The sequence below is a fragment of the Sminthopsis crassicaudata genome, chromosome X (genome assembly GCF_048593235.1).
Source record: "Sminthopsis crassicaudata isolate SCR6 chromosome X, ASM4859323v1, whole genome shotgun sequence".
NCBI lineage: Eukaryota > Metazoa > Chordata > Mammalia > Dasyuromorphia > Dasyuridae > Sminthopsis > Sminthopsis crassicaudata.
This window is the reverse complement of record NC_133623.1, coordinates 26,169,253-26,184,739: the sequence shown is the minus strand read 5'-3', so window position 1 is coordinate 26,184,739 and position 15,487 is coordinate 26,169,253. Positions and strand designations below refer to the sequence as shown.

At 32.4% G+C, this 15,487-nt stretch overlaps 1 protein-coding gene across 26 annotated transcripts in view; it reads right to left on the bottom strand.

Annotated features, from left to right (window-relative positions):
- ATRX (ATRX chromatin remodeler) overlaps positions 1 to 15,487 on the bottom strand; it is a 164,757-nt gene that overhangs the window by 84,429 nt on the left and 64,841 nt on the right. For 20 of the 26 annotated variants that reach the window (XR_012483909.1, XM_074277166.1, XM_074277186.1 and 17 more), the window contains 3 exons: positions 11,856 to 11,923; positions 7,976 to 10,992; positions 2,153 to 2,222 (listed from right to left, as the gene is read on the bottom strand). Coding sequence is in view for 25 of the 26 variants with exons in the window: in XM_074277166.1 (XP_074133267.1) it covers positions 2,153 to 2,222; positions 7,976 to 10,992; positions 11,856 to 11,923 (3,155 nt within the window). In the remaining variant the exon portion in view is untranslated. The remainder of the gene's footprint in view (positions 1 to 2,152; positions 2,223 to 7,975; positions 10,993 to 11,855; positions 11,924 to 15,487) is intronic. The other 6 variants (XM_074277187.1, XM_074277172.1, XM_074277182.1 and 3 more) reach the window with 1 other exon arrangement.

Here is a 15,487-nt window from a genome sequence, read left to right as displayed (position 1 = left end):
ATAAGAAAAGCATACAGCACTGTCTTGTGTTATGACTCACTCAAAATAGCAAACTAGAAAATATATATATTTTTTTTAAAATTAATTAAGAACTGCAAAACAAATGTTTATAATCAATCAATACATATGCAGATGTACCTAAACACATAGTCTACAGTAGAATTGTGTAGTTTGATACTCACATACCCACAGTACAAACAAAACACTGGTGGGCATGAGGAACCCTCTTTGGCATGGTGTAAATCAAGAAGTTTCTTGACTACCATATGAGAACAGTTTAAGTTACGAATAAGTTGCATAACCAAGAACATAACAAAATTTTCAATTCTAATTAAAAAACAAAAAAACAAACCCCAAAACCCAAACAGTTGCATTTTCATATAAGCACTATGTGACATGCAGTGGTATGCTCCCCCCCCCAATAAAGTCCTTGCCAATTACAGAGAGGAGGGGGAGAATCAGAGCAGAGTTTTCAAGTACAAAAAGCAAATAAACTTCAATCAGACTAGCATACAAATTTAAAACAAGCACCTCAAGGAAAATTGGTTTTATGACTAATAATAAAAATTAAATGGGAGGGGGAAACCTCTTCTGCATGTTTATATAAGCAGGTATGGGGGTATGCATAGCTATACATATGTTTACATGATGTTAATATTTAAGACTTTATACTTGTGCACTCAGTGAAAAAGAGAAGCAGTAAACATTAAAGTGGAAAAGAATGAAAGCAATTTCCATGGCCTGAATATTGTGGCTGAAATGCTATACTGTAAAATCCCGGAATTATTTTTTTCCCTCATCTTAAAGATAACAGGATGTCTTTAAATATTTCATTCAAAAAAAGAAAGGCTAGCAGCATTTGATGCCAAAAAATCATTATTTAAGGTGCAAAATGAAAGCCTTTATTTGATTTATTAAGAAAATTACCTATTACTTTACAGAATGAAAACTCTGCTCTAGCTAAAATTAGTAAGATTTTGAAGCAAATTAAAGGAGATGGCTTCAGTAAATGTAAAAGAAACCTACAAGATAATCTAGGCTTAAGTTTACCAACGGCAAAATATCATTTTCTAAGAACAAGATGCTGTAAAAATTTGCATATGATTTTCTCATCTCCTTGAAACATGAAAACTTATTTCAAATTTCATTTAATGTGCTATACTTTTAGTATGATTAACAGAGTAACACTCTAAAGCAAGAGGGGACATTAAGAAGAATTATGTAGGTTAAATCTCTTCATGTTCCAGATGAGAAACTAAAATTTAAATAGTCAAAAAGTTAAATAGTTCAGGAAACCTATTCAAGCTTTCAAAAGTTATTGGATTCTCCACTTTCCATTAGACGAAACTCTCTGCCTCTCTCACTAGATATTTAGTGTCTTTTCTACTGGGGACACTTAGGGTTGGCTTTCTATAACACATAAAGGTCTAACAAATATTAAGGAAAAGAAATCATTACAATACTACATATCAAGTAAATCACATTTCACTAAGTATTTTTTCCATATGTAAGAACTTCATTTCACAAACCAACCTGGATTATTTCAATCATAGGTTAAAGCTTTATCTACTACAATTTCACTAAAAATTATTTTCAAAATAATACTCAGTCACTTTATATTACATTGAGGTCATATATCAGTGTATGAATTGAAATTTAGCTTCAAATTATCAATATCTTATGAATTTGTGCATATTTGGTCTCTAAAAGCCAAAGCTTTTAAAAAATAGCACAACCAGAAGTAACAGTTGGTATAAAACAGAGATAATTGGCAAATGAGGGTGATGACACCTATTTAGGGCCTTGTGATTCGGTTATCATGGACATTGCCTAACTACAAGGATTAAGTAATTCTCAGTCAAAATATTGAGATTATACATGGGAACAGAAACGCAAAAAGTGCTACAGTGCGTTTACAACACACCCAAGGCAAGGTGTGCTAACACTTCTAAATATTTATTTTCTCTTTGTGTTTCTGAATGTTGGCCCTTTTCGGGCCTCGTTTTCAAACTTCCATGAAGATTGTGAGCGTGTCTTTACAAGGTAGGCAGACCTGGTTTTGACAGCCTGGTTGCTGTTCCGTTGCGCTCTTGTGCACCCACGCCTAGGAGGTGTTATTATCTTTTTAACGTCCTTAGAGGTGGAATCATACCTATTCTCAGGATCATCTTCATCCTCATCATCATCCAAGGTGACAGGACCTGCTCTGTCAGCTTCATCACCTTCAAAAAGAGAGAGAACTGTTAAAAATAATTATCAAAATTTTCACAGATGCAAATCTATATGCTATTGAAGTTATGAAGCAAGAAAACAGACTCAATATTTTACTCAGTCTTTTTCTCGGAGAGAAAAGAGACTGCTGTCCATAAACAATAAACCATATCATCAAGACTTTCTTTAAGAAGGGGATTAGAGACAAAAAAATAAAAGGGACCTTGCAGGCAACTCCTCTCTGCTTTCTCCTTTTAACAGATGACAAAATTCAGGGTCGAAGTTGTTATGTGACTTTCTCAGGCTCACACAGAAAAGTGCTAATGATCCACCCAGCTGTTTTTGAATTCAACCTCTAGTCCATTAATAATGCCAGATGACCTTTGTGGGAATTTCACGTAAGTAAATTTTTCTCTTGGAAATCAACTGTTGAACTAGAATCCTAGAAGCACTCTAACATTCTAGACATATTGTGGCAAACATTTATACCAAACATTTAGGGATAAAATCTGAAGATATTTAATATTAATAATTTTTAAAGGAATTTCTCCAAAAATATTTTCCAAGTTTTCCTGAAAGCTTTCTTTAGTCCTCAAAGAAAAATGAACATAAGCTCATAACACAAGCTAAGTTACCTTTTTCTTGATGCCTAACACTCATTCAGCTGTTGCACAACAGTGAAATTTATTCTAAAGGGCTGTTTTGGAGTTTGAAATGGCAATATTCTACAGCAACCCACTAGTTAGTATCTTGTGCTTTACTACATAATGGTTATACTTCCTTTTTTTTTGTTGTCATTTCATAAATGTCAACTAACATTTTCCTTTTCTACTATTGCAAATTGTATTAGTTAAATTTTCAAATTTGTTTAATTTTCTTTTAATAAAAAGACATATAATCAAATTTTACTTATGGTATGAAAATTCCCCTGGATTCTATAAATTATGTAAAAAAAAAAAAAAAAAAACCACCAAGGGAAAGATACCTTACTGGAAGTGGAAAGAAACACTTTCCCAAAGGGCAGTATATCCAAAATTATGACCTGAAGAACAAAGAAAAATAAAACTACATATTCTAGCTCAAAATTATCATCCAATCTGCAATGCACTGAGAAGAAAATCAAAATTATTTGAACGATGCATAAAGCAAAAAGCAATTTGTAATGAGCAAATGCTTAAAGGCCTCTTCTGTGTTAGAAGGCAGATCAACTTTGCCACAGCGATTTTTGGTGTCCTAATTATTTTTTAATTTTTAATTTATAAAATCTTGGCCCTGTTGTACACATATAAGATGGCTCACTAATGGAGAAATAATTTCTTACTCAAATAACTATTTTTTTAAAAATTTACTATGGAAGAATAACATTGCATATGATGTCAAATTTGGAGAGGGTATTGATTGTTGAAATTGCATACCACAACCCCTTTCCTTCGATTCCTTATTATCCTTTGTTAAAAGGGATGTCATACAGAGGTAGTATTCAGAAATAAAAGATATAAAAAGAAAGGATATCAAACACAACTATTTCTTTTTTCTGCTGATCTTCTCACATTAACTTTAGTTGATAAAAGCACACACAAAATCTCGACATCATATGCAATGTTCCATACCTGCAGACCTCAGTATCTTCAACAAAAAAGAAGATATTTTATTACCATTTTTTTTCGTTGAGGCAAAATTTGGTTTTTCTTATTTCTCAACTTTAAGTTTCTGGAATTTTATAGTTGCTTCTTTCCTTTTACACTGCCATTATTTTGTGTACACAGTACTGCAAGCTACTTACTTCACTTTCCATGAAGGTGATATAAAAAACAAAAGTATCAAAAAGTTTCTGAAATATAAAATCTTATAAAGTTTATCAAAGGAGTTAAGTTGTCAGATACAGAACTTGCTCAGACAATAGATTATTTTACATCAAAACAATTTTTGTCTTAAAAATTTTCTCAAGTAGGGCTTTCCTAAATAATTTTTCTCATTCTTATTTTCCCAATGGGCTAAATTCTCCCTTAAACATAGCAACATAGACAAGCATAAAAAAATGAGAGTCTAGAAACTGTACATAATATCCATGTCTATAGGTAATAATAAAATGGACATTGACTAAAACCAAATAGACAAAATAATTCCCTTGAATTTTAGCCAATCATATCTAACACCTCTTATTAACATTCTTCTAAAATAGGTACAGAGTATCAACTCTTCCTAAATAAATAACTTCAAACTTCAATACATGCTATAGGTCCAAAAATAGAGATTACACAAGATGAGGTACACTAGAATGTAAGTCTCTTTATGAATGACTGCTAATATAGTATTTAAAAGAGAAAATATACACAATAAAGAGATAATTCTATACAACTTGATATAAAAATACCTTTAGCTTATGCAAAAATATGTATTTTGATGTGAACTATTAAACAGTAGGAATTATAATCAAAATTCCTTTATTTAAAAGGAAGTCTTTCAATCTAATATGTCTCACAATAATGCTCTACTTCCCTAAACATGAATGTGTTACAAAAGAATCTGAATATATAAGTATTTCATGAATAAAATCCAGTCTCACTTCTCTACAATCCATCTTTAAATTACCTGCCACAATCATGTGGACAATATCACATATTTTGAGAAGAGGAAGAGAACTCAGAAAGAACAAAGAAGAAAAAATATATGAAAGGAATTCTTACAATAACATGTCTGACTAGTGACCATGCTTATTTGCTTAAATACATCCAAGAAGAGGAAGCCAGCCATTTCTCAAGGCAGATGATTACTCTTTGGAACTGCTATAACTGCTCATCGTTCTTATTTTTTATTTTTTCACATTAATATTTAATAATCTTCTTTTACCACCTATATTCAGTTTTCTGGGGCCTATACTTGCTAACCAAAAGGAAGTCTAAACTCTCTACCAGAGGGAATCCTTAAAATACTAGCATATACCTCTCAAGTGCCCCAAATCTTTTCCTTATAAAGTTGAAAATACCCATTTTCTTCAACACACTGCCTTACAAGACCTTCTAACAATATATTTCTTAAATTTTCCCAGAACTAAACACAATATTCTAAAGAGTCTAAACAAGTTTTTCTCCTGCTTGAAAACTTTCAGAGTCCATGAGCAAAAATAGGAAATTGAAGAGCCACAAGACTTAATCTTCTTTTACACGGCTACTCTTGGAACAATCCACATTCCATTCAAACTGTACTACTCTTAAAATACATATAAACTCCTTAAATGTCACTCATCTCTCATCGTCAAATCATTCAATCCTTTCTTTCTCCAAGACTAAAATAAAGGGAAAACTACAGTTTCCTAATACAATCCTAGGTTACTGCTATTTTCTTTTTGCTTAGAATACAGGATAAGGTAAAGCTCCATTTAGAGTCAAAAGGGTAGAAATTTTGGGGAATTAAGATTCTAAACCTATAAATTTCATTGTGTTTCTGGAAAGCATGACAATACTCTGCAAAGACCTATGAGAAGACTAAGTAGTGTTAACCTGAAGAAATTATGGAGAAATGTGTTCCTTGAAGAAGGAAAGTTATGTTTCATCAAGAGAAAGTGAAGTATCCGCTCAACTTGCACAACTTGTTCGTGAAATGTTCTAATCACAAGCCTGTCACTGAGACCTGCAAACCATACCTATCGATCACTTAAACAGGTACCTTCCTTCCTCTTTTAGAACCGTACTATCACCCATTTGTACTTCAACTTTCAATAAAAGTTTAATAGGGAAGAAATCATAAATATTAAAACTTTGCTTTTGTTAATCCAGAAAAATGAAGTGTGCCAAGTTAATTTGTACAGTCTAATGTCTACCTCAGCAATAGTACTTTTGGATTACTTAAAAAAAAAAAAAAAACACTTAATATCTTTGGGCTTAAATTTCCTGATCTGGAAAATGAGACTGGATCAAATTGTCTTTCAAAGTCCCTTTTGGATATAAATCTATATTCCTATGCTTTAATTTTAGATGTATACTTTTGAGGACAAAAAATATTTCAATGACATATTTCAATCCCAAATGTCTAACTCCGTGTTTTGTATGAATTAAATAAATGTTAGTATATTCTATAATAGATTACCACTCAAGTCCTCCAGATAGAAGACATACATACATCAAGCTAAATAACTAATACACATATTCTAGCATAAAGCAGCTATTTAGCAAAACACAAAATTTTGTCATAAATATAAAACAATCATACTATACAAAGGCTGTAAAATACAATAAAAACCAAATTCTGTAGCAAATTAAGTGATCTCATTTATGAAATGGATATATAAAGCTGAAATAAGATTAAACATCTTCATTATGATGATACATGTTTAAAAAGATTGAGAAATTTTAATACCCTAAACTCCACTCATCCTAATTTAGTTTGCTTATAGCCTAAGACATAGTTGATTATGATTAGTAATAAGAAGAGGTGAATGGGATAACTTATTATGCAATTAAATACCATATCTTAAAAATTGCTCATTATGAAACAAGAGGTATAGATGCAAAAAGTATGAATTCAGCACCAGCCCTGAAGTCAGGAGGACCTGAGTTCAAATCTGACCTAAGACACTTAACACTTCCTGGCTGTGTGACCCTGGGCAAGTCACTTAAACCCCAATTACCTCAGGGAAAAAAAAGAGGTATAAATTCAAGTCAAAAAAGCCACAAATTAGTAAGCACAATATGCAATAGAACTATTTTCAAATTCAATATTATGGCTACAAAAATTTTGAGAAAGGAATTAAAGTTTTAATTTATATTCAAATCAATGCATATAAAAAATCAGATTAGATATCTGAAAGACCAAGATCAAAGAGTAAGTAATAAAAAATAACAAATGCAGTATTAGTAGCATACTAATTATTTTTGAAATCTTATAACATGAAATTTTAAAAAGGCCAAAAGAGAATAATAAACATGTATACAGTTTTTAAATTATATGATGTCTTAATAGAAACCAATAGTCTGATTTTTAAGTAAGGATAAGGAAACCAACAATAATACACCAAGGAAAAATTTGGCCAAATCTAAATTAGATTGATTTTAATTTAATATCAATAAAATCTGGTTGGAGAAGTGAATGGAGAAGAAAGGAAAAAACTTCAAGAGATTCCTGATATACTCACTATCTCTTTGCTTTATTTGTTTTAAGATAGAAATACCTGTTTGGGTCATTAACAAATTGAAGAACTTTAACCAAATGTCAATGAAGGTGAACCAATTTGTATGTTTAAATTACATTAGCATGGCATGCCAAGCTAATCTTCACAATTTATGAAGTGTCTGACAAAACTGAAAACTTATACATTCATCTCCATGTCATAACAATATACCAAACAGGTCTGAGTGTACTTGGGTTTCACTAAAAACTTCTGCAAGCCAACAGTGATGCATTCAAAAAAAGCACTTATTAAGTGCTCATACTATGTGCAAAATCACTGGGACTATAAATGCAAAATAAGTATCCAGGCATTAAATATAACAAAAATGAACTTAATTTATCCTATTGCACTTGGATTTTGTAACAGAGTGGCAATACCTTTGGTTGAAAATCTCTTTTAAAATAAGTTACCAAAAAGGATTCAAAAAATGGGAAGGAAAAAACTTTATCTTCTAAAAAAATTTTATTGAAGTACTGAGAAGCTGTAAAATAAAATTAAACGAGCTATCAGAAATGATGTACTACCCTTATATAATAGTATTAAGAGTAAGTATCTCAATTATATTAAGAAATGTTTTAAAATCTAATTTTTCCACACCTGAAGAGTGGCAAGCTCCAGGATTTTCTGTTACTGGTTTAATTTTCTGTTCATCACCGCTCCCGTCGCCTGTTGAATGATGGTCATCATCTCCCATTTCATCAGAAGAAGAACTAGCAATTTCTTGCTGCTTTTTGGCACTTCTTTTGGGGGACTTTTTCTTTTTCTCTTTTACACTTTCTTTTTTCTTACTTTTGGTCAGTGACAGTTGCTTTCTTTGTTTACTATCCTCAGAACACATTTCCTCAACATCAGAAGAAGATGAACCACTTTGTTTTGTTGTATTACTTCTTTTTGTATTTAGGTTTCGCCTTTCCCGAGACTCTATTCTTCTCCGTCTCTTGTCATCAGAAGAATCACAACACTCTTCTTTTGTGAGGCACTTCTCAACATCAGAAGATACACCATCTTGAGCAGTCTTAGAAGCTTTTTCCCCTAAATTTTCCTTCTTCCTTTCCTTACCAGATGCTCCTTTTTTACTTTCAGAATAATCACCACTTTCTCCTTTCCCTGATAATTTTTCAGTATCATCAGATAATTCTTCCTTCTTTTTAAAACTTCTCTCTCTTAATTTTTTACTTTTCTTTTCCATTTCAGTTGTACCATGCTTATTTGGATCAAGATCTTCAGGCAAATGCGAACTGTCTTCTTTCTCAAGGAATTTCTCAGTGCCATCGAATGATGCCTCAGCTTTCTCCTTATGTGCAATCTCTTTCAAGTTTGCAGTTTTCTTTTCTTTTGTTTCAATTGTTTTTTTCTGTTTCCTGTCATCATCTGAAGATTCACCACTTTCCTCTTTTTGTAAGGACTTGTCAGGAACATCATCAAATGATGCTTCCTGTGTCTTCTTAAAAGGTTTGCTTTTCACACGGTTACTTTTTTCAGTGGGTTCTGTCTCCTTACTGCCTTCAGGAGAATTGCAAGATTCTTCTTTCACATAAGACTTGTTAGCATCAGATGATGTCGCTTCTACTTCTGTGCTCATCTTTTCTTTATCAGCAGAATCTTCTGAAAAGCAAGAAGTCTTTTGTCTACCCTCATCATCATCAGATGATTCATTTATTATAATCTTAGAATCTTTTTTCTTCTGCTTACCCATTCCTTTTTTGACTTGCTTTTCATCATCAGAAGAATCATAATCCTCTTTCTTTGAAAGTCTCTTTTGGGTTTTTTTGGCAGCTCCAATTTTACTCATGGTTTTTATCTCTCTTTCTAATTCAGAATCATAATTGGAAGAATCTGATTGGTTTTGGCGTTTCTTTTTAGAACTTGTGAAACTTTTGACTTCTTTTCCTTTCTTTGTATCAAAATCAGAACCAGAAGTGGAGTTTTTTCGTTTTCTCTTTCCTTTGTCACCACCTTTGGATGTTTGAGCCTTTAAATCATACAGAGACTTCTTTGGAACATTTTCACTTGTTTCATTATGTTCAGCATCTGAAGAACTGTGACTCGCCATAGATACTTCTTTGAGAACAGTAGGCATTTCGTCAGAGTCTGAACTTGGAGCCACATTCTCCAATGGTTTACATTTAGGAACCTTATTAGGTTTCGGGCCGTCGATGGCACTATCAGAAGAAGTCCGTTTATCCTTTTTTGCTGATTGCACTAATGATTTTTTCTTCCGTTTCTCATGATATCCATCATTACTTTCTTCTTCTGAATTAGATGTCACAGGATTTGCTTCAGTCTGTCGCCTTAGAGGGGTCGTCTTTACACGTGGGGATCTTCGAAGATCTCCTTCTTCTGAAACTAATGGAATGTCATTGTCAACAAAATCGTCATCACTTCTTTCCTTTCGAGAGCTGCGGGTTTCTGTCTTAGAAGGAAGACCAGAACTTTTCTTTTCTTCCTTTTCTTGTGTTGCCTCCTGACAATCAGCAGCTTTTACTGGAGAATCAGAAAGGGAAACAGGTGTGAGTTTAACATACAATTCTTTTGTTACCTTAGCTGATATTTTGAATTTGGTACCTCCTTTGTGGTCTTTTGAAGTCACATTTGATTTTACAGAACTCTCTACATCTCGATCTGCTGCACTACTGCCATCCCGCTGCTGGTCAGATGAACCTTGAACTTCCATAGCTGCTTCAAGATTCTCAAAAATGTCTTCAGGGACTGAAGAAGGAATAGATACTATGTCCATATCTAAAGCTTCAGAAGTGTTGGCAGGCTCAAAGTGAGGTTCTTTCCGATTAGATTTCTTCTCTTCAGCACTAGTATTTTTGTTTACTGGTTGCCCTACCACTGGAAGACTTTGACCAACAATATCACTATCAACTCGCTTCACTGATAATTTAGTATCACTTTTTGAAAAGTCCTTCTTTTTAGACTCAGAGGACATTTCTAATTTTGTAACTTCAGTTTCTGCTTTGACACCCTCAGCTTTATGCTCTTTGGTAACAGTCTCTTTGCTTAAAGAATCCAAAGTACGGATCTCCAAGTTCACACCATCTTCTAATGCATGATGAACCTTTTTGATATCACTCAGCACAGATTTAAAAGCTTTAAGTTGACGTAACTTAATCACTGGGCTTATTTCTGTATTTTCAGAGGTATGCTTCAAAAATCTTACAAAACTAGCATTCATATTTGCAGTGGTCTCAACTAGCTTTTTTGTCTTTCTAATCATGTCTTTTGGCACCATTAGTGCTGTAAAAGAGTAAGTTAAAGATCCAGAATAAGGATTATCTAATTTCTTTTCTTCTCCATTACAATTTGAACTATTTTTTTTGGGAGAAAATCTTTGTGTGTTTTCAAATAACTTATTACTTTTTTCACTTTCAACTTTTATCTTCTTTTTGTTTTGTTGCAACAGCTGTTCTAAATTCTCAAATACACTATCACATGCAGTGACCAAGTCCAACAAAGGCTCTGGGCGGCAAATGTAGCAATACCACTGGTTGTTTTCATCCATTATTGCAGACAACTCTTTTCGACCTAAGTTGCGCAAAATGCATTTTTTGCAGAAAGCATTATGGCAGAAGTCACAACAAATCAAGTTTCCACCTTCTGCACACCATCTGGAATTTGGAGGGTAAAAAAAAAAGAGTAAGATGTTACTCCTGATTGAACTACTGTTAAAAAAAAAAAAAAAAAAAATTTAAACTTATACAAGAAAAATTAGGAGTAAAGACTTAAAACAATGCAACTCATTTACTACAATAAATTTACACATCAAAAGTTAGCACATGAACTTCATGATTGGGAGGGAAGGGTATAAAGGAGAAGGAGCAGGTCTATATTTTTCCTTTCTATAAATAAGTAAAGTTGTGTTAGAATAAGACTCCATTTCAGGATTAAAAGAGAGTGCCATCTCAACTGTTCTATTATTTATGCCTTTTATTACCTAAAACATCTACTCTACCTCAAACTTCACAACATAAACAACAGATTAAATGGAACCCAACAAACTACCCTAAAGGTCAGTGGCTAAGTGTTTGTTAGGCAAGAATGACTATGGGTTGTTGGGATTTTTATTTTGTTTTAATTTTTATCAGTGAAAAATGAGTTCTATTCAGAAACCAATTTCTCCCATTAGGACTTTATTTACTATGTACCAAGTGATATGATATTATACAAGGATTTGGCTTATAACCATGAATATAATCACTATATCTATAATGATAATTTATTATAATTACATAATAATAATATGTTAAGTTTGTGAAATACTTTATGCACATTATAATATTTGAGTAAAATTTTTGAATGACCTGTATTTTAAAATGTAAATTACAATTTAATGATGATTATAACTACCATCAAAAATCTAAAATATAATGAAAAAGAAATACAAATAAATATCAACACAAAGAACAATTAATACTTTCCCTTTAGTAGCCAGAAGTTTAAAAAACATTTTCCTTTTCCTTCATGTACCTACCTGCACTGTTCATCCATTCCATCTGCATCACGGCTAATATCATCACTCATATAATATTTGTAGCAATTCTATTAAAAGAAAAAAAATTTATTTTATTCCAATTTGAACAAATATTAACACTTGTATTCAATTTGTTAAACAAATTGGATCTGCTTTGTATAAAACACTATTAAGGAAAACCATTTTAAAAATTCTTAATCATTTTATATTTGACAAATGCATGTTTAGTTTTCAACATTCAATTTCGTAAAATTTAGTGTTCCAAATTTTTCTCCCTCAACCCCTTCCTTACAACCCTCTTCTCAACAAGCAATCATATGATATACCTTAAATACATGCAATTCTTTTAAACATATAAAGGAAAAGATATTTTGAAAGTATACTAAACCAATAAATGATTTATGCTTCCTATGCTATGTAATATATTCACGAGTGCTATTAATATCCTAATTCATCAGTATCTTAGAATGAGTTCTTTTCTCCACAAAGTGCAAATGCTTCCAAAAACAAAAGTAGAGGGAAGAATGCACAATTTTGTTCAGTTGAGGAAAATTATAAGTAAAGAAATTCCTCCTATGAATGTAGATCAACATCCAGAGTGCAAAGACACCAAGTAGAATACTTCCTTATACAAGTTCACAAAACTAGTTTTAGATGGGTGCACTTATTTCACACTTACACAAGAGTTTTGTAATCAATACAAAGGAGGAAAAGAAAGGAAAGGTAAGGAAAGGACAAGAAAGAAAAAGAATTTTGGCAACAACAAATTTCTAGGGTAAAGTGGTGAAAGGTTTTGTTTGGGGAACTATTTTGGGTCCAAATCAATATTTCTCATTCCTAACTTACTTTATTTAATTAGATATGAACAATTCACCTCTAACTTCACAGACTACAAAGTTAATTGACGAGTCCATGAGTCTTCTCATCGCATACAATATTATAGAATGGAAAGACTATAATATTTATTATATTAATAATTAATATAATATAATTAAAATAAATATAATTAGTGACATACTGATGTATTATTAATACAGGTTTAAAATAGGATATAATAATTATAATAATCACATAAATTGAATTTATTAAAATTCTAGATCTATTATAATTATTATTATATACTTAATACACATTAATCATCTATTACTATTATTAATAAATATATCATATACTAAGTGATTAAGTATTCTGTTAATGATATAATTAATAATATAATACTTACTAATTATTTAAATAAAAGCTTTGCCACAACCATTTTTAGCAACTTTGTTAGATATCAACACTTTTACAAGAGAACAGAAGATGAAAGTTCCTTGGCTCCAAGTAGAAAATAGCCAGAATTAGAAAATTTGCACAATTTAGGGGTTGCATACACAGCCCCCTAAGTTTTCACCTCCTAACTACTGACAATGCAGTGAACTATGATAAATTATGCTCTCAATTTCAAGCTTCTCTGATCCTCGCCATTGTATAATATCTTAGCTACAGGTAAGCTCAGCTGACCTGGGGTCCTCCTGCTCTCAATTCTACAAGGAAATCTCATTAGGAAGGTAGAAACTGGACAATATGGAGGTAAGGTGAATTTAGAACTCATCTGTAACTTCCAGCAACAATAAAGCAACAAAAATGGAAGATGTGAGTTGGTAGTACATTTTACAGGTGAAAAGGAAATGAAATTAATCAGATTAACTCCGTCTTTTAAAAATTGATCCTATTTATTATTTAATGGATTTTGGCCTATAAGTAAATCAGCGTTCTTTTCCTCTGACCTTACTTAATACAACTGGCCTATAATGAGTTAAGTTTACAAATCCAGTTTTCTCTTATTAATCACTTTTCTATTCATGTGTCAAGAAAATCTCCTACCCCTTTGAAGAAGCTACTCGGGACGCTAGTATTTTTACACCATCCTTCTAGGAATCTAGGATGTCTAGTTTGCTTTTCATAAAAGTCTGGCTGACTGTCTCTGCCCTTGAAGATATAGCAGGACTCCAAAAAATGAATATATCTTAGGAGTGAAGTAAGAGATTGTTCCTACTCCTCATTTTCATGTTTCATTCAATTATATGTTCTCCTTTCTATCATGCTAGTTTTTCTATTTTCTGTACTCCTTAAAACTATAAAAGAGATATGTTCTCCCCCATTTAGAATCTTTATTCTGTTGGGAAAGTTGAGATGCTATTTATTATAAATTGGTATTTTATTAGTAAGTTGATTGTGCTCAGAATGGCAAGCACACAATGATTAAGAAAATGGGAAGTAGAGTAACTTTTGTAGGCATTCCTCCCGGAATTTTTATTTCTTTTTCTCTTTGTTTCTCTCTCTCTTTCTTTCTGCCTGCTGAGGCAACTGGGTTTAAGTGACTTACCCAGGGTCACACAGCTAGGAACTGTTAAATGTCTGAACCACATTTGAACTCAGATCCTCCTGACCTCAGGGCTGGTGTTCTACCTACTACGCCACCTAGCTGCCCCCTCCCAGAATTTTCAAGTGACATTTTGACCAGAACAATTCTTCCACAAAAGACTAAAGCCCAGTCCTGATCCACTCCACCTCCCAATCCAGTCCCAGACATCATAAGCCAGTTAAACTCCCATACTGTTGGGGAGACTGCAAGTGCATTTGTCTTTCTCTATTTTTAAGTATAAGTAGTAAACAGTAAACCCCGAAAGTAGAATTAGGTGTTAAAATATGGGAGGGGAAAATTTTTTTTTCTCTTAAAGAGTGTTTGGTTCCCTCTTGGGAAACCAATATCGCTTTCAGGGAAATACTATAACACTGGGAGATCACTTAGGAAGTTACCAGCTTCCGGGAAGTTTAAGCAATAATAAAGAAACGGGAGAATTACTATAGGGAGAGGGGTATTGAGGATGTACCTTTCACAAGTAACCATTATTAGCTAGTGGCATAGTTGGCAGTCATAAATAACCAAAGCTGAGAAATAAAGGGGAAACTGGTAAAGGACCATTTCCATTTCGAAAAGAGAAAAAATTATTTGTCTAAAAATTAGGTGAATTCCAGAATTTTACCTAAAAAGGAAAACTCTCATTGGTGTGCATTTGATTTTTTTGTTTGTTTTAGAAACTTTGACAGGAAATGCTTTTGTCTCTGTCTTATCTTATTGTCATAGAGTCAAACAAATCTTTTCCATGGACCTTATCAGCCTAAGGATAAAGAGTGAATGTTTTCTTGAGAAAGCTCTTCCTGAATTTGGTGAAGACAGGAAAGGCAGACAAGAGAAACACATGAAAATTAAAATCTCTAGTACCAAGAGTATATGTGCCCCAGAAAATGCATTTGCACTTTTTTATGCCTTCATTTTTTCTTGTCTTTCTTTATATCTGATTCTGAACGTACTGAAACCAAAATCATAATTAAACTGTATAAACTGATTCAATATATTCTCATATTAACATCAAGAACACAAGATAAAAAAAAAGGAAGAATTACCACCAAAATAACAACTTGTGGTATTCTTTATATTTCTATTCCTATTATCATTTTGTATCATTTTCTACTCAGCATCAGGGCTGGCTAGGGTTCTATATACTATACCAGGCTCCTTGAATATAATTAACATGAAAAGCTGAGGTCTGACATTTAACTAGAACAGAAGTCACTAATCTTTTCAA